The sequence below is a fragment of the Molossus molossus genome, unplaced genomic scaffold, assembly GCF_014108415.1.
Source record: "Molossus molossus isolate mMolMol1 unplaced genomic scaffold, mMolMol1.p scaffold_m16_p_4, whole genome shotgun sequence".
Classification (NCBI taxonomy): Eukaryota; Metazoa; Chordata; class Mammalia; order Chiroptera; family Molossidae; genus Molossus; species Molossus molossus.
In genome coordinates this window covers 77,230,550-77,255,656 of record NW_023425377.1, presented here as the reverse complement: position 1 = coordinate 77,255,656, position 25,107 = coordinate 77,230,550, and the positions used below count along the sequence as shown (strand labels likewise).

The 25,107-nt window shown below is 47.0% G+C and overlaps 1 protein-coding gene across 10 annotated transcripts in view; it reads right to left on the bottom strand.

Moving 5' to 3' along the window:
* Positions 1–23,033, bottom strand: part of RANBP3 (RAN binding protein 3) — a 61,980-nt gene extending 38,947 nt beyond the window's left edge. For 5 of the 10 annotated variants that reach the window (XM_036281702.1, XM_036281699.1, XM_036281704.1 and 2 more), the window contains exons 1-2: positions 22,881–22,995; positions 1,089–1,144 (exon numbers count right to left, since the gene is read on the bottom strand). In XM_036281702.1, the coding sequence (XP_036137595.1) occupies positions 1,089–1,144; positions 22,881–22,980 (156 nt within the window). In that variant the 5' untranslated portion in view covers positions 22,981–22,995. Of the gene's footprint in view, positions 1–1,088; positions 1,145–1,392; positions 1,678–14,314; positions 14,417–22,880 lie in introns of those variants that run through there. The other 5 variants (XM_036281706.1, XM_036281705.1, XM_036281700.1 and 2 more) reach the window with 5 other exon arrangements.
* Between the last annotated feature and the right edge of the window lie 2,074 nt (positions 23,034–25,107).

Here is a 25,107-nt window from a genome sequence, read left to right as displayed (position 1 = left end):
CTCTTTTCCTGGCATAGCACATGAATGTTTTCCAGGAAAACTGGGCTGCACAGAAAAAAAAAGTCTGGTCTCTCTTCTCAAACCAAAGGGCAAAGTCTACAAGCAGCAGCTGGACTGCTGGAGTCTCAAATCACCAGACCATGGATCCCCAGCCCTAGCCAATTCTCAAATGCTCTTCTTACCAACAAGACTGCAAATGGATTTCAGATCACAACCTGGTCACTCTCAAATCTTGCCACGGGCATTAAGTTACCTGCTGTCCTGGGCCATGGGTAGGGAAGGATCATCCTTTTTTTTTTTTTTTTTAAACAAATGGAGTCCTCACACAAGCTTGGGAGGCTTCACCACAAAACATCAACTAACTTTGGACATAACCCCACCTTCCACAGTGATTTGTTCGATAAGGATAAAAAACCTGTGACTTCAAGATAAACAACATGCAAAGATAGGGATGCAAATGATGCACCAATCAGGCCTTTTGACAGGCTGCCAGCTTGTCACTATTAATTAGGCAAGGTATTTCTAACAGTATGATCAAGACATTTAAAATCGAAGAGGGGGAAGGCAATCCAAGAAAGATAGATGGTAAATATACAATGCAAGCTAACTAATAATTATCCTAAATGCATTTATACCAAGTTGGTTGGGGCCAAAAAAATCTCCCTAAAATCTTTTAAGGTCCTGTTTCCCCCCCTTAACCAACATTGCTCTCTCCTTCTCTCCTCTTTCCTCCACTTTCTCTCTCTCCCTGTCCCTCCTTCTCTTCCTCCTCTCCTTCCTTCTACCTTTTTTTCTCCTACTCTTTTCTCTCCTACTAGTTTTCCTAATGTATAGTAGTACTTCTAAATCAAATCATTAAGAATGAAAAGAAAGCTTTTTACCACCATTTTTAAAAAGCAGGGTCTCTGAACCCTTTCTACACACACCTATCTCAACCTCTTGCCATGGTAACCTAAAGCCACTGGACCTTTTTCCTCCAAGCTCGATGTCAAGGCTTAAAGGGCAAAATTATCCCTGGCCATGTGACCTGGGAAGAGATTTCTCTGGGAGAAAACCAAATATGAAGAGAGAACATACCAGCCCCTTACCTTTTGTCCTTTATCCTTCTGAAACACAAAGACGGGCGGAGCAATGGCAGGCTTTTCTGCAAAAAGAAAAATTGGTGTTTTTCCCCCCAACACTATTTCATACAGTAAACAAAGCTACATTTGTTTGTAATAAGTTAAAAACAAACAAACAAAAAACAGTGTAAAACTAGTAACTCCAAAGAACATCAAATCACTTAGAAAAGTTTCATGATATGGAGGAGTGGGGTTTCAGTTTGTGACAATTCGACACAACTGCAGGATACGTATGCATATTAGATACCAATAAAAAGGCTTTAAGACTCACTTAGAGCAGGCCATGTCACTGATCAAGGGAGAATGGTGGAGAGTGTGGGGAGCTGCAAGGCATCTGAGGTGGCAGCTATTCAGCACCACCAACCGTGGCTTTGAAGGAATTCAGTGCAGGGATGTCAGATATTTACATGGCATCTCCTAAATTTCAAATGCTGGAGACTAGTTTTTTTTGTTTTTGTTTTTTTTTTTTAAATCTGCAGGCCAGTTGAGGCCACGGTGCAACCAGCTGGCAACCTTTGCCTACATGGCTCATGCTCTTTAGAGAACCCCAGCCCAACATTTCACCTGTTTTTCTTAGTGAGCAGCCATTAACAAAAAAAGAACTTATGCCCTGGCTGGTTTGGCTCAGCAGTTAGAGCATCAGCCTGAGGACTGAAGGGTCATGGGTTCGATTCCCAATCAAAGGCACGTACCTGGGTTGTAGGTTTGATCCCCAGCCCTGGCAAGGGTCAAGTGGGAGGCAATCAATTGATGTGTCTCTCTCATATCGATGTTTCTCTCTCTCTCCCTCCCTCCCTTCCATTCTATCTTTAAAAAAAAAAATTTATGGAGTTACAAAAGTCTGTGAGTCCATCCTGCATGGCTTCTGAAGGAAAAAAATCCTTTGGGATATCCTGTCACATGACAGGACCAGGGTTATTTTGCCTGGTGTTCTCGGGCAATACCATTTCTCTCCTATCTATTGGCAAGGCAGTCCAGGAAGCCTCTGCTGCCAGCTATGGGACTATAAACGAGGACCACTTTAACCCATGGGGGAGGCCTCTAATTGTCTTAGGGCCTGGGTGTGGTAGCTCTGAGTGTACTCATGAACCCTGTGGGGTCTCCTTCAGCACTTAAGGACAGAGAGTGGAGGGAAGCCAGGGGAGTCATGAATTTGGGGAGCACCTGCACAGTCTTGCTGTCACAGAGCCCCCAGTCATAGGAGGCTGAGATTAACCAAGAACCTATATTCACACAGTTTTGCTCCAGCAGAACTGCCATACAGAAGGGAGGCATAGTTCACAGTTCATAAGAGTGCTCAGGTGGGGAGCTGGTATGAGTGTCTGGTCTGGAGTATCAGGGAAACCTCCCTAAGAAGAGGTGGCTGTGCCGAAGCCTCAAGGAGAAGAATCTGGCAGGGAGAGTGGCAGGTGTGAAGGCACGGAGCCCCTGGTGGATGGTGGCCATGCTGAAGACTTGGGAAGTGTTGTAAAAGGAGTGGGGGAAGCATGGTGCTTGGTTTGGGTTTAAGAGAACAATTTGGAGAAATGGACAATGTGCGGAGACCAGTTAGTAAGTGACAGTGATCACCCACAATAAAAATGGAATGAAGACAGGGTTTGAGGAGTATAACAGACAAGACTGAGATGGAATCAAACAGATCCCATTCCACTCCCCATCCCCCCAAACTCCCCTTCCCTGCAGAAGCAGGACAGATGCCAATCTTCACTTTGAGTCAATGGCCCACTGATGGTGACCATTCCCTCTACCGTGCTTACTGAAGCTATACCATACCTGAGTCAGATTCACGGAAAAAGTCCTCACTGCACACAGCCCACAGTGAGCACAGGTGAATGACGTGTGAGACCAAAGTGTTAAAGGGAGGAAGGTGGAAGGGTCGCCATCAAAGTTTCCATGCTTCCCTAAGCAGCCATCTCCTGGCACAGTGTGTAGTTGCTGCCCACAGACCAGGATGAATGGATGAATGAATGATCATGCCTAAGCCAGGCAATAAATGACAGCAAGGGAATGCTGGAAGGACTCTGGCAGCAGCTTAGTGACACTTGTCTACCATGGGAAATCCCAGAGACCTTCTGTTGCTGCCCTATACACCACAAGCCCAGCCTCAGTGCTGGAGGTCCAGGCCCCAGCCTTGCTTCTGTGTTCAACTCCTGTCAAGCAGCAAGGCGCTAAGGCACACAGAAAGAAGCCAGGGTTGGACCAGCCCAGCACCTCCAAACCCCCATTTTCTTTAGGCAAGCACCTCCCCCCACTCCATGTTTCAGATAGAACCTAGTCCTGGCTACAGGCCTAAGGAGAACTGCATGCCCTGACTTCAGGGGACACTGTGACACATGAATAAGGCCAGATTGTTGATGGTGAATGAGACTCAGGTTCAAGAATTTTGTTGGAGCTACTGGAAGGGGAGCTCTCTCTCTGCTGAACTGGTGTGAGGTAACCCTGGGGCTGCCAGCAGCTACCTGTCATCACAAGGGACCTTGGACTGGAGACAATCCAGCAAGAAGCAGGGGAGGAAACTGAATCCTACAGCTGGAAGCCCAGAATCTAGCAGGCCCAAAGCTAACCCGACCCCCAAAACTTTTCTGCTAAGTCAACAGATGCTGATTTTTGCTTAAGGCACACTGAGCTTGATTTCTGCCCTTGTCTCTAACAGCCTCCAGCTTGAGAGGTGGAGCCTTGATGCTGCAGACTTACACTATACTCCCTAGAAGAAACTTTGGACTGGTCTCAAAAAAAAAGCAGATACTTCTTTCTCTTCACAGCAGGGATCAACAGCTGATACACTATGTTTTTATGGGTTTATGGTCTGTCAATCCAGGAGACTGGAGACTGCCTGGTTCCCTCTTGCTGTCCTGTGTTGTGAGAACAGTACTTGGCAGCCTGCAGGGATTCAACAAGTATTTGATGAAGGGATGAACAAGGGGAGAGGGCACTAGAGAAAATAATTGTCAGGCTAGCAAGAAAAGACTACACAAAGAGAGAACCATTTGGACGGCAGAGGAAGGGCTTTCTGATCTGCAGGTACATAGGAGGGCAACTATGGAAAGCCTGGGCTGCCTGGGGGCCCCTGGGACAGGACAGGACATGACTATGTGGCAGAGTCCAGGTATGAGCTGGGAGAGGTTCCATCTGAAGGGGGAACAACTAATTCTGCGTTGCAAATGACATGATGCTCAGCTAGCGGCAGAGGGAGGTTATAGAGGGGACCATGGGGGTCTGAGCTCTGAAATCAGCCACCCCAAGAACAGGAACACCAGGTGAGATCCAAGCAGATCCACCCTTGCCACCACCACCATAGTTCAGATTTTCCTTCTCTGCCTCTACTTTTACCCCCTAAGTCTGGCTTTTGCAGAGCAACCAGAAGCAATTGTGCAAAATGCATGCTTAACTTAAAACTCTGCAATGGTCGGGGTTGGAGCTCCTTCAAACAGGCCACCCTCCACCTGACCATTACTCTGGCACTGTCCCTTGCACATTCCATACTTCTGTCACACTTCTGGACTTCTGCCTGGTTTAGTCCCTCTGCCTAGAACACATTCTCATCTTCTCTCTCGTGGTCAACACTCATCCATGTATAGACACCGTCTCCTTCAGGAAACCCCAAGTTTGAACTATGCTCCCAAAGCATGCTCTGGTTTACATCCTGCATGGATCCCACCCAGGCTACTTGTCAGGGAGACTGGGAGACTAGGAATATAGCATCTAAAATAGCTCTGTGCCCTGGCCTACCACCTGATGCACACCATGTAAGAATCATCCAATGTTTGAAATAAACTCCTTCTGTACTTCTTCATGTGTGTGACATCAGCTGCTATGTAATCACAAATATCTATTAAGCCCTTATTCTGTGCAAGGCATAATGAAAAAAATGGGAACAGAAAGCTGGGGGCAGAGAACTTTAGGGTAAACCACCTGATTAAAGGGAGGACTGTGTTTGTATACAAGGCCTGGAGCTTGTAACGGGTTGTTTATCTGCTCACTGGCAGCATCTACCCCTGGAACATAAGCTCTGCAGGAGTGAGACCTTTGTTGTATTCACCTCTATCTTCAGAGCCACACACGAAACATGTTCAATAAGCAGTTACGGAGTGAATGAAATGTCCTACATTGTAAGGGCTATGAATGAGGAGGCAAGGGCTTTGGCAGTCCACCTTGGGTCCCACTGGGACCCCCAATGAGGGTAGGTTTGGCATTCATGACAAACAACTGCTGCACTAAAACGTTAGCAATAAACTTCAGTCAGTTCTCCACCAAAAACACAAACCACCAGTTACACACATTTCATTTCCACTCAGCTACAATAGGTTTAGAAAGTCATAAATTGCAAATTAGTACTGATATTACAAAATGACAATAGATATGCACCCTTTCCAAATAGGATGGCTCCACACTTATCAGAGCAGCACAGATTTTTTTCTAACTGTCCCCCAACACCAAACAACTTCTGGTTGTGAAGCAGTAAGGCTTCTATGATCTGTCTGAACTCCCAGCCCAGTCTTTTGCAAGTGAAGAAAAATCACCACCAGAAATTTCTAGAGAGACCCAGGCCATCACAAAGACCTAAAATATTACAATGTTAATCACTTGCAAACTATTTGATCCAGATTCTGCCAACCAGGTGTGTTTTTGGTTCTTTGAAATGCTCTCTGATCAAATTAGTTTGTAAAAAAGCAGCTCACCTGGAGCACTGGCTTGACACATCAGCACAGGAAAGGTTAAGAAAACCAACAGTAAAGAAATATGTTTAACCAAATTTTGCCCAAAGCTATTTGACCAGGGAACCTCCCCACCCTTTCTAGAATACCCTTGACAAGGCCTGAGAACTGTGTTTTCCCTGGGGGACTGTGGCCCACACTATGTGTGCAGTAGGGTGGGATTCAGAGCCCCCAAGTTGCCTCAAACAACAGCCCTGCCTCTGGATGGCAAAGGCTCTATTGTCTGGAATGTGTCAGGTGCTTTAGCTTCTTTGCAGCTATCCAAGTGTCACATGCCATGTCCAAGAGGACTACTGCTCAATTCAAATGCCTCCTGCATCTCCTGTGTGCCCCTCCTCATTTCTTGTGCCCGAACCCAAGCCCAACTGTGATCCCAGATAATGATCACACAACCCATTGGGGCAAAGTCCTGGCCTTCCCAACCCCCCTAGGCAAACTGTGTGTAGGGGGAGTAGACTCGCCAGAGGCTGAAAGGGGCCCTTGATGACGTCCTGGCACACAGCACCGGCTCTCTCGCCTATCCTCTGCCACTCTCCACCTAACTGTGAGGTTCAGATGCAAAATGGGACAGCCTAACTCTGTTCCCCAAGGGCAGGGAACTGCATCCTGAATCTGGTCTTTGCAAATTAGGTGATGAACACAGATAAGTAAGCCAGGGCTCAGAGAGTTGCTGATCTCTGCTCTCATTCCAAACCTTTGAAAGATGTCTGGGTCCCCTCTGCATAAACACCTAACCCCAGCTCTCAGGACCCTGTTTCCAGAGGCACTACTGACGTGGCCATGACTGTCAGGGTGCTCCATCCCAGCTACACCTCCCCAGCTACACCTCTTGCTATGTTCACAGATTCAATCATAACATTCATTGGCAACTACAACCTTCAGCAATTCCATACACCCAAGTAAGTGCACACCATGTGCCAGGCATCGTATTGGCTTATAGAGTGTGGTGGTAACATGGAGAGACATGTCCCCTGCCTCCCAGAATGTGATGTCAAACTTTAGTTGACTGTTACAACAGAGGGGACGCACAGAAGGGACTCAGAATACCAAGTGGGGGCACTCAACCTGGTGAGCCCGCAAAAAAGGAGTGACCTGGAAAGAGTTTCTTGGAGGAAGTGCCACTTAAGTGGCAGGATGAATAGCATTAACCAGGTGACTGGAAGCAGGGATAAAAGATGCAGCAGAGAGCAAGGAACACTGGAGAAAATTGAAGGTCAAGGTGGCACCAGTGGACAGACTCCAGAAAACAGATAGGAAAACAGACCACTGCGCCCAGGGCAATAGCAGTAAAGTGCACCCCCCTCCCTTTGCCAGGTCTGAGGCCTGAACATTCACACTGGCATGGTGGAGTGTAGAAGCTCTTGGAAGGTAAGCACCAATCACACTCAACCAATTCCTTTCTTGAGGAAATGAGCCAAAAGTGGCTTTAAAGAAGGCTGCCCTGGCCAGTTTGGCTCAGTGGTTAGATCAGCCTGCGGTCCAGAGACCCGGGTTTGGTTCCCGCTAAGGGCACGTATCTCGGTTGCAGTTTGTCCCCGGCCCTGGTTGGGTCGTGCGGGTGGCAACCACTCGATGTGTCCCTTTCATGTCAATGTTTCTCTCTCTCTCTGCCTCTCTCCCTCCCACTCTATCTGAACAACAACAACAACAAGCCCTGGCCAGTTTGGCTCAGCGGTTAGAGCGTCGGCCTGCGGTCCGGAGAGACCCGGGTTCGGTTCCCGCTAAGGGCACGTACTTCGGTTGCAGTTTGTCCCTGGCCCTGGTTGGTCATGCGGGTGGCAGCCACTCGATGTGTCCCTTCACGTCTATGTTTCTCTCTCTCTCTCCCTCCCACTCTATCTGTACAAAAAATGGAAAAATGTCCTCGGGTGAGGATAAAAAAAACATGAAAAAAATGTCCTCAGGTGAGAATTAAAAAAGAAGAAGGTGAGGGTTCTTTTTTTTTTTTTTTTATCCTCACCAGAGGATATTTTTTCCATTTTTTGTACAGATAGAGTGGGAGGGAGAGAGAGGAAGGGAGAGAGAGTGAGAAACATCGACGTGAAGGGACACATCGAGTGGCTGCCACCCGCACGACCAACCAGGGCCGGGGACAAACTGCAACCGAAGTACATGCCCTTAGCGGGAACCGAACCCGGGTCTCTCCGGACCGCAGGCCGATGCTCTAACCGCTGAGCCAAACTGGCCAGGGCAAGGTGAGGGTTCTTGAGATACAGGTGCCCTCCTCACCCAAAGGGCCTGCAGAGAGTGCAGGTCTCTCTCTCTGGGTGGAAAGAGGGTTTCCAAAGGAGGCTGTCCTTTCTCCTAAAGCAAAAACTACCGGGGCCTGGAACCTCGTGAAAGTCCTCAGATGGCTTAGCTGCAAGCATGGGAAGTACTAAAAGCCCCACCCAAAGACATGTCCATAATTTTGGTGGACAATGTCTCTGTCAGGGAAAGGGCTCATAAACTGCCTCCTCCAATAGTAGATAAGGAGGGTTAACAGGAAGAGAAGTTTTAAACAACCCCACACTTGAGAGAATTAAAATAGTGGGTTTCGCCCTGGCAGGTCTGGCTCAGTAGTTAGTGTCGGCCCGAGGACTGAAGAGTCTTGGGTTCGAGTCAAGGGCATGTACCTGGGTTATAGGTTTGATCCCTGGCCCTGGTCAGGGTCACAAGAGAGGCAATTAATCAAAATGTCTCTCTCACATTGATGTTTCTCCACCCTTCCCCATTTTATCTAAAAATCAATAGAAAAATATCCTCGGGTGAGGAAAATAAATAAATTAATTAATTAATTAATTATAATAAAATAAAATAGTGGGCTGCCCAGTACTACCTGTACCAGTACGCCAGGGACTGGACTTAATGGTTTTATCTGTGTCTTTTTTTGCTCAGAGACTGATTGCTGGCAAAACCCTTAAGATGAAAGGAGTTATATATTTCAGAGGCAGTAAGGAAAGATGGAGAGGGCACTGCCCTAAAGCCAGTCTAAGAAAGAAGAAGAGCCCCAAAGGAAAGGGTGGCTGAGGAAAGGAGGCGGAGTCCCCACTATAAGCAAGGAAAGGACAGCCAGGATTTGACCTACACCCTAGAGGTGGCCCTGGATAGAACAGTGTTTCCCAACCTCCAGGGTAATAGAGGTCTTGGGATCCCATCTTTAGATTTCTCTCAGTCTCTGCTACGTTATTCAGAGCAAGGGTATTCCCAGATGGGGTTTTCCAAACCCCATTTCATACACAGGCAAGCAGTCATTGAGCTCCCAATATTTATGGGCTAGGCAGGTGCTCAGTGCTTTATCTGCATTATTATCCTGAATCTTCACAACCACCTTAGGAGGTAGGTAATCCCAATGTCCTTATTTTATAGAACAGGAAATGGAGATTCAGAGAGGCTGAGTGACTTGTCCAAGGTGGGGCTGGGTCTCCAACCCAGGTGGGCCCGACTCTGAAGCCCATGCAGCTGAACTACACTGCTATCCATGCACAATTGCAAAAGGGAGAAGTCATGACCGCAGTTTGTTTTCTCCCATCTTTTCTGTTCAGGTGGGTCTCCAAGCTAAGGACCACTTTTCTTCAGAGAAATAACATCAGGAATAAAGAAGCTATCAGTTAACATTCTGTATAAACACCTACAGAAGAGTACAAAAGAAACTACAGGGCCATCGATGAATTTTGGGGCGAGCCCAAGGCTTTTCTTTAAAAAAAAAAAAAAATTTTTTTCTTTACTGATTTTAGAGAGAGGAAGGGAGAAGGACAGAGAGAAACATTGATGAGAGAATACAACGATTGGCCGCCTCCTGCATACCCCCAACTGGGGATCGAGCCCACAACCTGGGCATGTGCCCTGACTGGGAATCAAACCAGCGATCTCCTGGTGCATGGGTCAACGCTCAACCACTGAGCCACACTGGCTGGGCTTCTTTACTTAAAAAAAAAATTTCTTTTTAATTCTCACCTGAGGATATTTTTACATTAATCTTCAGATAGAGCTGAAGGGAGGGAGGGAGGACGTGGAGGGAGGGAGGGAGAGAAAGAGAGAGAGAGAGAGAGAGAGAGAGAGAGAAACATCGATGTGAGAGAGACACAAAAACATTGATGTGAGAGAGGCACATCAATTGGTTGCCAACTGCACAATCCCAAGTGGGCCTGGGGACGAGCCGCAACCGAGGTACGTGCCCTTGGTCGGAATTGAACCTGGGACTCTTTAGTCCGTGGGTGACGCTCTTACCATGCTGGCCAGGGGAAGCCCAAGGCTTTTCAACGAGTAATTGGACAAGTGTGCACTTAAGCCAATAGCTAGCTGATCCTTTAAATCCTCAAGAAAAGAATCAAGACACATTCCAAGATGCACACTCTGTGGTGAAACAAACTGCACTGTCTTCATTGGTCAAATGTTTAACCACGTAATGCTTTGCATAACATTCAGATTCCAAGCTGAAAACACACACATTCTCTCTACTCCTCCCTTTCACATAAACTTTCCTTCTGTGAAGGGATTAACAAATACCAAAGGCAGACCCTGTGACAAGCTTTGGCACCCCCCTGTGGCTGCCTCCAACCTTTGTCTCTGAGGATCTCTGTTAAACTAAATAGAAGGAAATATGCAGACCCAGGAAAACATACAGAGAAGGATATCTGGATTATCTTTGCTATTCTGTTTATTCCCCTTTTAAATGATGGTTCCAACACCTGCCAAGAAACAGCCTCTTTCTGGAAAGCCACTTGGAATTCCTGTCTAAAATGTCAGCAAGGTACTTGTGTAAAATGAGTTTTAATCCAGGGCTGATGTATCTTTAATCTCCTTATCTGTGCAAAAAATATGGAAAGCATCTTGCCAACACAAATAACAGTATTAATACGTGGCAACTGCTTTAATCCTATGACACCATCTCAGCCCTTCAAGACATTTTTTTCAGGAATTATTATAAACAGTTCTGTGCAGCAATATAAAGGTGAATTCATCACTGATGTGTCAGCTCTGTTCGCAAACTAATTATTTGGTGAAGAATGACACTGATCTCAATCATGCTGTTGCTAGGTGATGCCTCTCTCAATGTTAGTGTACTGCATGCTCAGTGGCCACCCAGCCCAGCTAGTGGAAAATGGTGGGCACCTGAATTCTTTTTTTGGTACCCGAATCTATTTCTCCTCAGGCAACTCTCAACTGGTCTCATGGAGATCATAGGGGGCACGGTTTCGGGAGATGATGCTGTCTTTTATTTTTATGTGTTATTTTTTCTGGAATGTTCTTTGGAGCATTACCCTCATCTACTGAAACTGAAGACAATTTTCTCCGCTCTCATCTTACTGCCTGACCCCTATACTTCTAACAATGGTGAGGGCAATGAGCAATTCACAATTATTGAATGGCCTTTACTAGGCCCAACAGTAGGCGCTTCACACACCCAGTCTCACTGAATGCCATCGCAACCCCCATGGCACAGGTATTATTTATCATCTCTGATTTGCAAATCATAAAACAAAACTGAGAAGCCTTGGACAGACAAATGCCTTACCTGAAGTCACAAAGCTGGTAAGTGGCAGAGGTGGGATCAGAACCCTAAGCCTGACTTTCTAAGGGAGTTGACATGCCCTGAACCCCACCTTGAGTCAAGCAGCAGTCTGCCTTCTTCTACTTGTCCACCCCACAGCCAAACCCTCTACCCCTGCCCTACCCTCCTAGACTAAGATGCTGAGGAAAGACCTTGTACTTTGGGCACTTCTGTGTCTTAACTTTAAGAGAAACCCCATAGCCCTGGCCGGTGAGGCTCAGTTGGTTGGGTGTCGTCTTGTGCACCAGGAGGTTGCTGGTTTGATTCCTGGTCAGGGCCCAGGTTGTAGGTTCGATCCCCTGTAGGGGGTGTACAGGAGGCAGCCAATTGATGTTCCACTTTCACATTGATGTTTCTTTTTCTCCTACCCTCTCCCTTCCCCTTTCTCTAAAAAAAAAATCAATAAAAATATTGGGAAAAAGGGAAAAGAGAAACCCCACAAACCTATTAAATAAATTATACAAAGTCAGCTACTTCACCTAAAACTGCTGATAAATTCAGGGATTCAGCATTGACAGCAATTCTCTATTATGCCACTAGATTGTATGACACCAGTACAGCTTAGGCAAAGTAAAAGTGACTGAAGACTGGAGAAAAGACAACAGAAATCCCCTCAAAGGAACAAAATCTAAGGACTATAGAACTTCTACTGAGGCTGCAGACCCAAACTGATAAAATTCGGGAACGCAGGTTCTGGTTTTTGTGTGCATTCAAATTGGTCTCAACCATTTGTGGTTGGGCACGTTAACTCACTCTTAGTATACTGTCCTTTGTCCAACAGGGATGGTACCTACACTCCAGGCAGTTTGGGGAAGGATTGAATGAGATGATGTGTATAAAGTGATTGGGAAGTGGCTGGTACAAAATACGAATTCCACGTTGGCATTATTATCATTACTATAATTATACATAGAAGACTGCAAATACTTTGATGCCACCTTAACACATGGGACCTCAGGCCCCCAGCAATGATAAATGCTTCACATTTGAAGGAAAGTCTGGCTCCTTCTGAAAGCTGCATGGGTGCGGCGATACCTCAACACAAATGCTCAGTAGCTCAGAACTCCTCAAACCCTTCTCAGGCTGAGGGATTCACTGAGGTGAGATCCGTTAGAGGGCCAATTAGCCGAGCCTTGCTCCCAGCAGCATGATTTACTGAGCACCAGCTCTGTGCCAGTCACCATGCTTAACATAGTCACAGTTCTCTGTGACAGTCAAGTACCCAAAGGTGTAAGAGATAATGAGACAATCCTGCAGATTGGTGCTATAAGGAAGCTAAAGCAGGGAGTGAGGATGAGTGACTGGGTGAAGGGTACAGGGTGAGTGGGTGGGAAAGGCTTCTCTGAGATGTCATCTGAACCTCAGACATAAAGGATTGAAGGCTGAATATACTGGGCAGAGGGAACCCCAAATATGCAATTCCTAAGGACAGAAACAACCTGGAGTTCAACATGACAGAGTTACCACAGAGAAGAGGGGGGGGTGAGACTGAGGAAGGGGTGCTGTGGTGAGAAATCTAGTTCTCTAGTCTAAAGGGAGGCTGGTAGAAGACTCCAGCAGGGGAGTGACATGATCTGGGGTGGGGGGCATGTGTGTATGCTTCACCTGAGGATGTTTATTGATTTTTAGAGAGAGGAAGGAGAGAGAAAAACGACATGAGAGAGAAACATCAACTGGTTGCCTCCCATATGCACCCTGACCAGTGATGGAACCTGCAACCCAGGCATATGCCTGACTGGGAATGAAACCCACAACCTGGTTGAGTATGGGATAACGCTCCAACTAATTGAGCCACATGACCCGGGCCTGGTTTATATTTTTAAAAGATACACCCTGGCAGTGGTCCTCATGTGATTCTTCCTCTCACATGTGTTAGAAAAGTTTTGTAATAAAATGTTGGGGAAGATCATCTGGGGAGTGGTGAGAACAGATTTCAGGGAGGCAGGAGTAGATGCAAGGGGACCAGCAAGGAGCCTCCAGGTGAGATGTGGCAGTGACAATGGTGGCTCAGTGGCTCAGGCTAGTCTTGTGGCCTTGGAGACAGGGAAAAATGGACAGAGTTAAATATTTTGGGGACAGAGCCTGCCAGTCCATTAGGTGTGGGGATGGAGATGACTGTAATGATGTTGTGAAGGCACGTCTTGCTCTCTTAGTGGCAGGTGCTAGCATCTGTAATAACTTTTGCTGCTTTGACAAGACTCCACAAGCAGGGTGTTCCTCCCCCCCCCCGGCCCCCCAAATGGCAATGATGATGAATAACCCAGACCCTGGACTCTTAGATCCCCAGTGGCTTTACTCCACTGAGCAAGAGCCAAACTCTCAAGAATTGTTTTCCCCACTCCTGCTCTGCTGTTACAGATGCAGTACTGGCATTAATTCTGAGTCAACAAATTCCCGCGTCTCTGTGTGGCAAAACATGGGGGAGTTTAATTTAGCCAAGGCTTTTTCAACTTCCTGTGAAAACAAGGCTTGCCTTCTAAACATGTGCATAGAGTAACTACTACCGTCTCTGCAATTTTCTATTTTCCTCTGACAAAGAGAGCAAATGTAGTGCCCCATGAGTCAGTTTTCGGAAGAACAAATTCCCATTAAGTCAGTGGTACTGATCCACTGGAAAGGATGACCATGGGCTCTTTGACTCAATGGCTGGAGGTAGGCACACTGGTACCAGCCAACACTCTCTGCTTCAGCTCTCGTGAAATGGAACGGCCTGGACCCAGAACATCTCTCAAGGTCCTTTTCAGTTCTGACATTCTGTCATGTCCTCACCTTGGACTTGAAAGGTCACGGAAAACACTGTTTTTCCTTATTAACAGGGATATGAAGTCCAAGATGCCTACTTAGCTGCCAAAAGGCCACAATGGAAAAGGAAGGTTAGGACAATAAGCCCTAAACTCTAGTTGGCGAATAATTTATTCCTGGATAGTTTTATTTAATCTTATTACCTAGTAGTTCTCACCAGGGCTGATTCTGTCCCCTCTGGAAACAATGGACAATGTCTGGAGCCATTTCTGGTGATCACAATGGGGAGAAGCTGCTAATAGCATCTAGAAATGGAGACCAGGGATGCTGATGAACATCCTATGGTACATAGGACAGTCCCCCAATCACAAAGTATGATCCAACCGCAAATATCAACTGCTCTGAGGTAGAAAAGCCCTACATTAATTATTTGGAAATAGAAAGCTTTAGATTCCTAACTCACATTATACACCAGAGTAAATTCCCAATGTGTCAAACAGTACAAACCAGGGTGACCCCCCAGCTTCTGTGAGTTACCTCTTTTCTTCCTCCCCAATCAGTTTGTGTATTTAAATGTGTGCAGGACTAGGATTTTAGTAGGCCAGATGATTATAGAACACTGAGTCTCTTTGGGGGTGGGGTATCAATGGAATCCCTTAAACCAGGGTGGTCTCAAACAGGGATGGATTCTGTCCCCAAGGGGACATCTGACAATGTCTGGAGACATGTTTCCTTGTCATGACTGGGCTTAGGTGGGTACCACTGGCATCATGTGGGTAAAAGTCAGGGAGAGATATTGCTAAACATGCTACATGCACAGGACAGCCCCCACTAACCCCAATGTCAATAATGACGAGGTAGAGAAACACAGCTATAACCCCAAAGGAGCTTTTTCTCTACTCAGGCACCCAATCAGAAGAGTTACAGCCAGCCATAGCTGACATGTACCCACACATGCCAGTGAGTCAATGACCCAACATATGCTCTCTCTCATACAACTCTCCTCAGACTGATTAGCATTGTCCCCATTCCACAGATACAGGAACTGAAGTCAAACAACTTGCCCAAGATTCTGGGCAAGTAAGTGGCAGAGATGAGGCACAAATTGAGGATAGTCAATCCAGGAGCTTCCAACTATGCCACAAGTTATCTACTGGAGCCTGCTGGTCAGTCCCACTTTAAAATTCCCCTGGGGCTGGAGAGACAGGAGAAACCCATGTGGATCTCCCTACAGGCCCCACTCAGACCCTTTACACTGGGGATCCACATCACATGCCAGGGGTTCTCAAACTTTTTGGTCTCGGAACCCCTTTTCCCACTTGTAAATAATTGAAGATCCTCAAGAGTTTTTATAAATGTGGCCTATAGCTACTGACACTTACCATATTAGAAACTAAAACTAAGAAAATACAAAAATATTAGTAAAAGATATTTTTAAATATATCTTTAAATATATTTTTAAATATATATATTTTAAAGATTTTTTAAAAGATAGTCATTAAAAGTTTATCTAAATAAAATTTTTATGAAAAATAACTTTTTGAAAACAACAACGACAAAAATCTAGTGAAAAGGGGGGCATTATTTTACATTCTGACAAATCTCTTTACCGTCTGGCTCAACAGAAGACAGCTACATTCTCTTATCTGCTTCTGCAGCCCATCTGTTGCTATTATAATCTCTGAAAAAACTACACTATCCATTCACAAGAGAATGAGAGTGAAAAGGGCAAATGTCTTTGTATTGTTATGAAAATAGTTTTGAACTGGAAGTCCGTTTGAAAAGGTCTTGAGGCCCTGGCTGGTTTGGCTCAGCGGTTAGAGTGTTGGCCTATGGTCCAGAGAGACCGCCCGGGTTCGGTTCCCGCCAAGGGCATGTACCTTGGTTGCAGTTTGTCCCCAGCCCCGGTGTGGGTGGCAACCAGTCGATGTGTCCCTTTCACGTCGATCTCTCTCTCTCTGTCTCTCTCTCTCTCTCTGTCTCTCTCTTTCTCTCTTCCCCCCTCCCACTCTATCTGAACAAAAAATGGAAAAATGTCCTCAGGTGAAGATAGAAAAGAAAAGAAAAGGTCTTGAGGTCTTCCAGGAGATCCGCTGCCATATACTGCTCTGAGTACTAGCATTGGAGGACACTGAATCCTAAATTAACTGCAGACAGTCAGAGCTTGCCGCTGAGATTAAAGAGTGTCCTGAGTAGGAAGAACATTGTGTCTAAGAGGGGTACAACAAGGTTGAAACCCAAATGCCAACCCAGGTCAGGAAGGCACCAGAAACGGAGAAAATAGGAACTTGCTGCTTGCTGCCTGCACTACCACTAGGTCCTGAGTAGATAATGATGCAATTGCAAAACCATCAGATCTCTTTTAAGTGTTGGCTCCTAATTAAAACAAAGAAAAACCTAAATAGGTCAAATTAAACATGTCTGCTAGCCCCTGATGCAACTTTGTAACTCCTGCCTGTGGTTTCAACTCTAGCTTCATGTCATAAAACATATGTGGGGCTTTTAAAAACTACAGACGCTCTGGACCCCCTGCAGCAACCTCTGATGGTACAGAACAAGCAGCAGTTTTTATTTTCCTTCACAATCTCTTTAAACAATAAACAAGAGGGATGGGCAATCAGGGTTAAGATTCACACTGAGTGCTATGCAACAGCACAGTGTGCCAACAACCAAGCAAACTGTGGACATGCAGGGATTTACTCTGAGGCCCTGTGCTACAGTTTGCTACCAAGTAGTAATGCACAGTCATACCAAACAGGAAGGAGTCCATGAGAACACAGGAAGGTTACTGCACACAAGTGGGAAAAACAAATACTGTTCAAACAAAACGAAGAAACTTGCTGCTTGCTGCCTGCACTACCACTAGGTCCTGAGTAGATAATGATGCAATTGCAAAACCATCTGCCTCTCAACTGCTTTAAAGTACCATGGAGAGCTACCAAGCCTTGGCCAAGTCAATACTAGCCACCTCTGCCACCTGCCTTTCTAATGTACATGAGGTCCTCCAAATGTATTCCACTGCTCCCCAAATGGCCATCTCCCACTCTACTCCAGCCTATTCTCTGCTGAACTCACTTACTAGGTCAGAATTCAACTGGTACCTAAAACGCTCCCTTCACCCAAACAGTCCCTTCTCTAAACTCCATTCTAACCTTACCTCACTCCAACTCCTTTGCACACACCAGATCCCAACTAATCCTAACATCCAATGAAGATGTGAGGGTAATGGGACTGCTGGGGTAATTCCATTTTCCAGTTAATTGAGAGGCAGACTGAAAACTTGGTTGAAAAGGTTATACTTGCAGAACCACAAGCTGCTCAGTCTGTACACAGAATCCTGGGCAAAACTGAAAGTTTCTTCAAAGTATACAAAGATTTTGCAGCCTCTGAGGTAGCATGGCATACATCATTACCACCAGGCTCCATCTGCTACAGACATGAGAGGCAGTGGAGAGTCAAATGTACATGCTCTGACCTGAGGGCAAATCCCAGAGTTAATGTTTATCACAACTTAATGAAAAACTTCAAAATAAGTGTTTATTACTTAGCCTAAAATTTAAGTTTAGGGCAGGGGTAGGGAATGGTGAGAATCATGTGGGAGTCCAACTGAGTTCTGGCTCATCAATAAAAATTCAGTTGCAACTCATCTTCTCAGGGCTTAGGTTTTAAGTCAACAAGGTAAAAACTGAGAAAAGCAAAACCACCCTTAAAAATCTCTAGACTGACAGTTGGTCAGGCTAGATCAGTGGTTCTGAACTGGAATCAATTGTGCCACCTGCCAGGGGACATTAGCCAACATTAGACAACCATCTAGAGACAATTCTGGTTGTCATAAGTGGAGGAGGGTGGTACTGGCATATAGTAGATCAAGACCAGGGAAGCGAATCAACATCCTACAATGCACAGGGTAGCCCCACAATTAAGAATGATCGGTCCCAAATGTCTATAGTGCTAAGGCTGAGAACCCATGGCTAGAAAATCACACAATGAAAGGCAAGACAGAAAACTTAGGAGGACCAGCTCCTGCTGGCCTCCATTACGGGCTGACCCCAGGGCTATCTCATTCAGTGGGGAAGTGTCACCAGCACTATTCAGATTCATTTCTTTTTTTTCAGGCTCATTTCTTAACTCTCTTTCTTCTGCTGAGCATTTAAGCTAAATGAGTCTACAACATGGGTCCACTGTAGTAAAAATAGCTACCATTTACTGACTGTTTACTGCTGTGTGCTGAGACAGGTGGTAAATAATTTATATGTATTAATTCAGCCAATGGTCCCAGCAACCATGAGATAGATATGATCATTACTGGTGGGAAAATTGAGGCTCAACAGGGTTAAGAATTTGCCTAAAGTCACTCAGAGAGTACAAGGTAGAGCCAAAACGCAAATCCAATTAATAGGGCAAAACCTGTGCCTCACCATCACTTTATATTTAGTGGGTCTCAACTACCAATGGTTCACCTCACCCCACTGCCCCAGAACATTTTGCAATGTCTGAAGACATTTTTGATTGTCATGACCCTTGGGGCAGGAGTACAGGAAAGGGTGTGTGCTACTGGCATCTTGTGGGGCAAAGTTAGGGATGCCACTATCCCGCTTTTAAATATCCTACAAGGTATAGGGCAGCCTCTACCACAAAGACTCATACAACCTGCCCTGGCCAGTTTTGCTCAGTGGTTAGAGCATCAGCCCATGGACCAATGAGAGCCGGGTTTGATTCCGGTCAAGGACACGTACCTCGGTTGCAGTTCATCCCCAGCCTGATTGGGGTCGCGCAGGAGGCAACCAGTCAATGTGTTTCTCTTGTATCGATGTTTCTCTCTGTCTCTCTCTCTCCCTCCCTCCTACTCTAAGGATAAATGGAAAAATATCCTCAGGTGAGGATTAAAAAAAAAGAATCATACAACCCAAAATGTCAATGGGGCCAAAGTTGAGAATCCTGCTTTATACCGTATCTCTGGTTTCTATCACACATGTCCACAGGCCAGTAAGGATTCAGATGTATATGGTAATACATTTGGTAATGCTGGGATCTAGAACCCAAGATTTCCTACAGCACAAATACACTCTGCTCACCTTTTACCCATTCTTCTTTTACTTTACCATGGTGAAAATGCTACCATTAAATCCTGATGTCACTCTATAATGAAGAGTAACTCCAGAGATAGGGTGACAAGAGTTTGGGATGTATCAATAGCAAAACGCCCAGCACAAGAGAATATCCCGAAACACAAGTGGAAAACACGCAGACAGAAACTCTTTTAGGAGAGAAACATTCCAACTGGACTTTAAAAATCATGGACTACAAGAGTACCAAGAAAGGGCTGTGGGAGTTGCTGTCAGCATCCCTGAAGAGATCACCATGGCAACAAGGCCCAATAAGATGCAGTACTGGATACATCACTGGAAAGATTTCTTTGTAGAGTAGCAGCACTCTAACAGGTCCCACTCAAACCAGTGGTTTCTCAACCCTTACTGCATTATTAGGATAACCTGTGTTGCTTTCTAATTATACAGATGCCCAGGGCCCACCTAACACCTAATAGAATCAGAATGGGTGGGATTTAGAGACTGAGCATTTGTGGTTTTAAGAAAGCTTCCTAGTCTCCCAGTAAGTGTGGCTTGGTGGACTGAGCGTCGTCCCATGGACTGAGAGATCCTGGTTCGATTCCCAGGCAGGGCACATGCCTGGGTTGCAGGCTCGATCCCCAGTAGGGGGCATGCAGGAGGCAGCCAGTAAATGTTTCTCTCTCACACTGATGTTTCTATCTCTCTCTCTAAAAAATTAATTAAAAAAATAAAGAAAGCTCCCTAGGCAATCCTGATGCCCAGACTGGGCGGCCAGCCAATGCCTTAGACTCATACTGAAGTGGCAATGGCCCAGAGAAGAGAGACAAAGGGTTTGAGGATGGATCAGTTTAGGATCCCTCTCTGGAGAATCAGAATCCAAGAGAGCATCTGGAGCTTAAACAGCAAGAGGGAAAGCACATGGATGGGGGCAGTCCTTAAAGCTTCATCATGCATAGGCAAGGAAATCTTAGCTTACAGTGGATAAGAAGTTAAACATCCAAGCCAAATCCAGAAATGGAGTCATGAAATACATAATGACCAATTAAAGGATGGCAGAAATATATGAGGCATAAAAAGCCACTGAAAGTTGATTTCCTGAGGACAACTATGCCAGAACTAGTGCCAAAGGCAAAGTACTAGGTGAATGCGGCATTTATAAAGCAAAAACATTCCATTTCTCTATTTTACATTTACCCATTCAACTGTGTAATTTATAATTGACAGTTGCGCCCTGGCCGGTTTGGCTCAGCGGTTAGAGCGTCGGCCTGCGGTCCAGAGAGACCCGGGTTCGGTTCCCGCTAAGGGCACGTACCTCGGTTGCAGTTTGTCCCCGGCCCTGGTCCGTCGTGAGGGTGGCAGCCACTCGATGTTTCTCTCTCTCTCTCTCTCTGTTCCTCTCTCTCCCTCCCACTCTACCTGAACAAAAAAATGGGAAAATGTCCTCGGGTGAGGATTAAAAAAAAAAAAAAAAATTGACAGTTGCTGTGTCAGGTATATGCCAGAAATGGTATCCCTGGAAAACAGGAATCCATAACTTTCTTTTTATGTTAAAAGATACACCTCACAATGAAGGTCTTCACTGAATTCATCCATCTGACAAACATTTCTTGGATACCTATTCTGTGGCAGGCACTGTTCTAGATGTTAAGAGCTCCATCAGTAATAACGACAGATAGAAAATCTTGCCCGTGTGGAGCTTATATTCCAGTAGAAGAGTAGTTGAACAAACAAGCAAACTTAGCATGCCAGATGGTGATTAAGTGCTGTAGAATAAAATAAAGCAGGATAAAGGGGAAAGGGAATGTGGATACAATTTAACATAGATGGCCACAGAAAGTCTCAATAACAAAGTAATCTTTGAGTAAACACCTAAAGGAGGTGAAGGAGTGGGCCATGAGGATATATGGGGGAGTAATTCAGGCAGAGGAACCAGCAGGTACAAAGGCATAATGGAGGAGTTTATGGACTATTCAAGGAACAATGAGAAAGCCAGAGTCAGGGAAAGAGTGGTGGGAGAGGAGAACAAGGAGGTATCAGGGGACCACAATGGCTTCCAGGTCGAGCAGTTGTTAAATGGGTAAGAGTGGAAGAGAAGCCCAAGGGGCAGTTGGTGGTAAGTGGTCACCCTCTGGAACTATTTGTTAAGGTAGAACAGATAGGATTTGCTGTAGCCTATAAGAGAAAGAGAGGAGCCAAGGTGACTTCAAGGTTTGGGGCTGATTCAAAGAATGGACTTGCCATTTACTGCAATGGGGTAAAGACTGTGGGACGGGAAGATTTTGGGGGAAAAGACAGGGATTCTGTTTGACATGCCTATTAGACATCAAATGGAAATGTCGAATATGATGTTGGATATATTAGTCTTGATATCAAAAAACTGAATGAAACGAAGATGTAAATACATAAAGTATGTCATATTGATTCTCATTTATCCAGTCCCTCTTCTGCCTTTCAATGGATCTTATCAATGGAATGCTCAACCCTCTATGGGCTCCCTTATCTTACAAAAGAGATGTGGCATAAAATGGCCAAGGTAGCAGGGGTTCTGAAGCCAAATCTCATTGATTCACATCCCTGCTCCTTACTGGCTGTGTGACCTGCTTTGCACAAATAACTTAACCACACTCAGTTTCCTTACCAGGAGCACAGGGCTACAGTACCTACCTCATGGAGCTTTTGTGAGTAATACCGGAGATAACACAGGATGATCAAGACATTGAATGAACATTACCTGGTACCATCCCAATGCTCCACCAGGGTGAGCACTTATTACCAATTCATGCATTCACGCAGTTCACTATGGAAACCTCAGGACACCCTCCGATAGCAGGGAGCATGGTATTGGGAACCAGGGCCAGGCAGGGTGAGACCTCGCCTGTAGCTGTGCACCTAGAAAAGGAGGGAGCTAAAAATAGGCCTCGGAAGTCCTGAAGCTACAGCGACATCAACAACACCGTTAATTTAAGCAGACATCTGCTTATGGAGTGTTTTCTCCGGGGATTCGGAACTGTAACCTTGTCAAAAACATTCAGGTGGGATGTCAGCGCTCCCCAGAAGAGGGGATCACAGTCTCTGTCTCTCTCTAGAAGTGCAGCAAAAAAGGGCCAAAGAGAAGCCAGGACTTTCAGCGACCCACATCCTGTGGCCGGGCCTAAATGCGGGTAGATGAGGCGCTACTCTCAGGTCGCCACGAAGGATCGCGGGGAACTGGCGGGAACTGGGGGCCGAGTTCGGCGCGGGGGGTGAAAACAGACCGGGCGTCCTCCGTTTCTCGGAATGGGGAAGGCCCGCGGAGGACGTGAACTCCACGGGACTAGTGGGTGGGTCGGCCAGACAGCCAGGCCGGGGGTGGGTGGTTGGGGGGTAGGCCGGGTCCCGGAGAACGAGGGGGCGGGGAGGGAGTGTGGCGCGCTGGGCCCACCACCAGGCCCTGAGATCTATTTACAACCGAAGTTGAGGCGATGAGGCCGTGCCTCCCATGCCTATCAGCCCTCGGCCTGGTCCGCGAAGCACAAGGTTGCCACCAGGCTCCCAGCGGCCTTCTGAACCCTCTAGCCGAACGGTGGCAGGGTCGGGGCTGCCGGGAGTGATGGGCCGAGCCGGTGAGCCCGGCCTGAGGGGACGCAATGGGGGGCGGCTGCAGGATCCACTGCGCTACTATTCCAGAACAGATGGGCCCCCAGCACTCCGGGGTGCTCACCCCTCGGGCCTGTGGCCTCTGGACCTTCCCCCGCCCGTTCGCTGGCCGCCAGCTGGTCCCCGACGGCGCCTCCCCTACCTTCGTTCGCCAGATCCGCCATTTTACTTCCTTAAGCCCTCCCACAAGGCCCCGCGCCGGCCGCCGCTCTCCAGCTTTCTGCCAGAAACTCGCGCGCGTGCGCACTTCCCAAGCCGAATGCGAGCGTGGAGGGCAGCTCGCGCCTGCGCGCTCAGCCCGACCGGAGTCGAACTCAGTATTGCTGTTAGGGCCGGGCCAAGTTCCGAGCACCGGCCTGGGCACTAACCGCCCCCTCCTCCTTTTCCCGCCGACCAAGGGGCGTGGACAGGGCAGGGCACATGCGCAGTGCCCCTTGCGAGCGTCGCAGGCTACCGGGAACACACGTTCTGTAAGGGGGCGCGGCGGGCGCGGGATCTTGACACCTTGCTTACTGCTTGTTTTCCGCGGGGATCCCAGTGGTGGGAGAGTGAGTCATGCAGAGCGCTGCGACGGAAGGCTTCCCTCTAGGTAAATACCTGGGTCTGCCGGCGTTGAGAGGTGAAGGAGGAAGGACTTTTCACACACGCAGGTCTGAGGCCCGAGGGGGTGGCCTGCTTCGTGGTTTTTGCTCTCTGTCAATTCGGGCTTCACTTTCCCCTTCTAAGGGGCAAGTACAGTGGGCAAATGCTTTCTTAAGGCGACATGGGAGGTGGGGAATGTTTGGGGGTGGGAAGCAGAGATCAGAGGTCTAACAAAACTGGCCGAAGGGGGCGTGTCAGTGGGGAGGGACACAGGTGTTGGCTGGAAGACCCAACCTAAGGGACTTGATCTCTCTGAGCCAACACAATGGGAGCTCCAGGATGGCCACACCCCGGTGCCATGAATGGAACAGTGCCCTGGCACAGATAGGGGGCCTGGAGTTTCATCTGTAAAATGGGCTGATCAACCCCAGAAGCTTGATGTGAGAATCTCTCAGAACACCTGGTGGGGCTCTGCCTTGCTCTCCAAAGTCCAACCCAGACCACCGGTTCTCATCAGTTTGGCTGTCACCACCCAGGCCACACCATCTTCCTCTTTCTCCTGGAAGACTAAATAGCTCCTCTCTCTCCCCTCTCCTTCCTTTCATTCTTCTAGAGCTCCAGGCTCCGTTCTGCACACAGCAGCACGCAGAGGATTCTTTTAAAAATGTAAATTGGGCCTTGGCCAGTTTGGCTCAGCGGTTGGAGTGTCGGCTTGCGGGCCAGAAGAGTCACGGGTTCGATTCTGGTCAGGGACATGTACCTCGGTGGTCCCTGGCCCTGGTTGGGGTCGTGTGGCAGGCAACAAATCGATGTGTCTCTCTCACATTAATGTTTCTCTCTCTCCCTCTAAAAAATAAATAAAGATATATTTTAAAAATGTAAATTGGATCAAGGAAACATCTTCATTAACACTTCCAAAGGGCTTTCTGCTGAATCAATTCTAAACCTCTTATTCAGGCTTACACAGCCTCCTGTGCTTTGCTGCCATGCTCCCCCTTGCTCATTGCAGTTCAGCCACATGGGTTTTTCCGTCCTTGTGAACTAGGCTACTTGACTCTATTCTGACCAATTGTTCTGGCACGTACACACCGGACCGGTTTCAAAAACCTGAGACTGACACCCAGAGGAACCAGAAAGATAAAGGGATTAATGATGGCCTTGGGAAACTTGGAGGGACCATAAAAAAGAGAAAGAGATTAACGATTGCCCTTATCCTGACCTCTGTAACAGCCCCTCTTGCCACCTCTTGTACCAGTTCCTCCCTTAACGGTACCAAAAGCAGCACCAAAAGAATGTAGTTTGAGCCTTTATAAACAGGCAGCAAAGAAGGCTCGGGGCTGTGACTTGGGAAGATTATGCCCCCACAGCCCGCTGGTGAATAAAGTGCTCCTTTCATTTACAATTTGGCTGTGCATCTCTGGTTGTCTGGTTGGCTCATCGTAACATTTGGAGGCCCCAGCAGGATCTCTGGTGCTTTGTGACACCAGGAGCTAGATGCCTAGAATGGGTGGCCTCTCCTGGGGACTAGCTGAGCCTGAGAAAAACCTCTAGGAGAGGCACCACCTGAGACATTCCAGAGCCCTGGATGTTATTCTCGGGTCTTGGAAGGGGGGCCCAGGATATGTCGTGCAGTCTCTAAATCTACAAAGGAGACCTGGTAAGAAAACCTCCAGAGGTAAGTTCTGGTGACCAGTCTATCTGGATGAGAG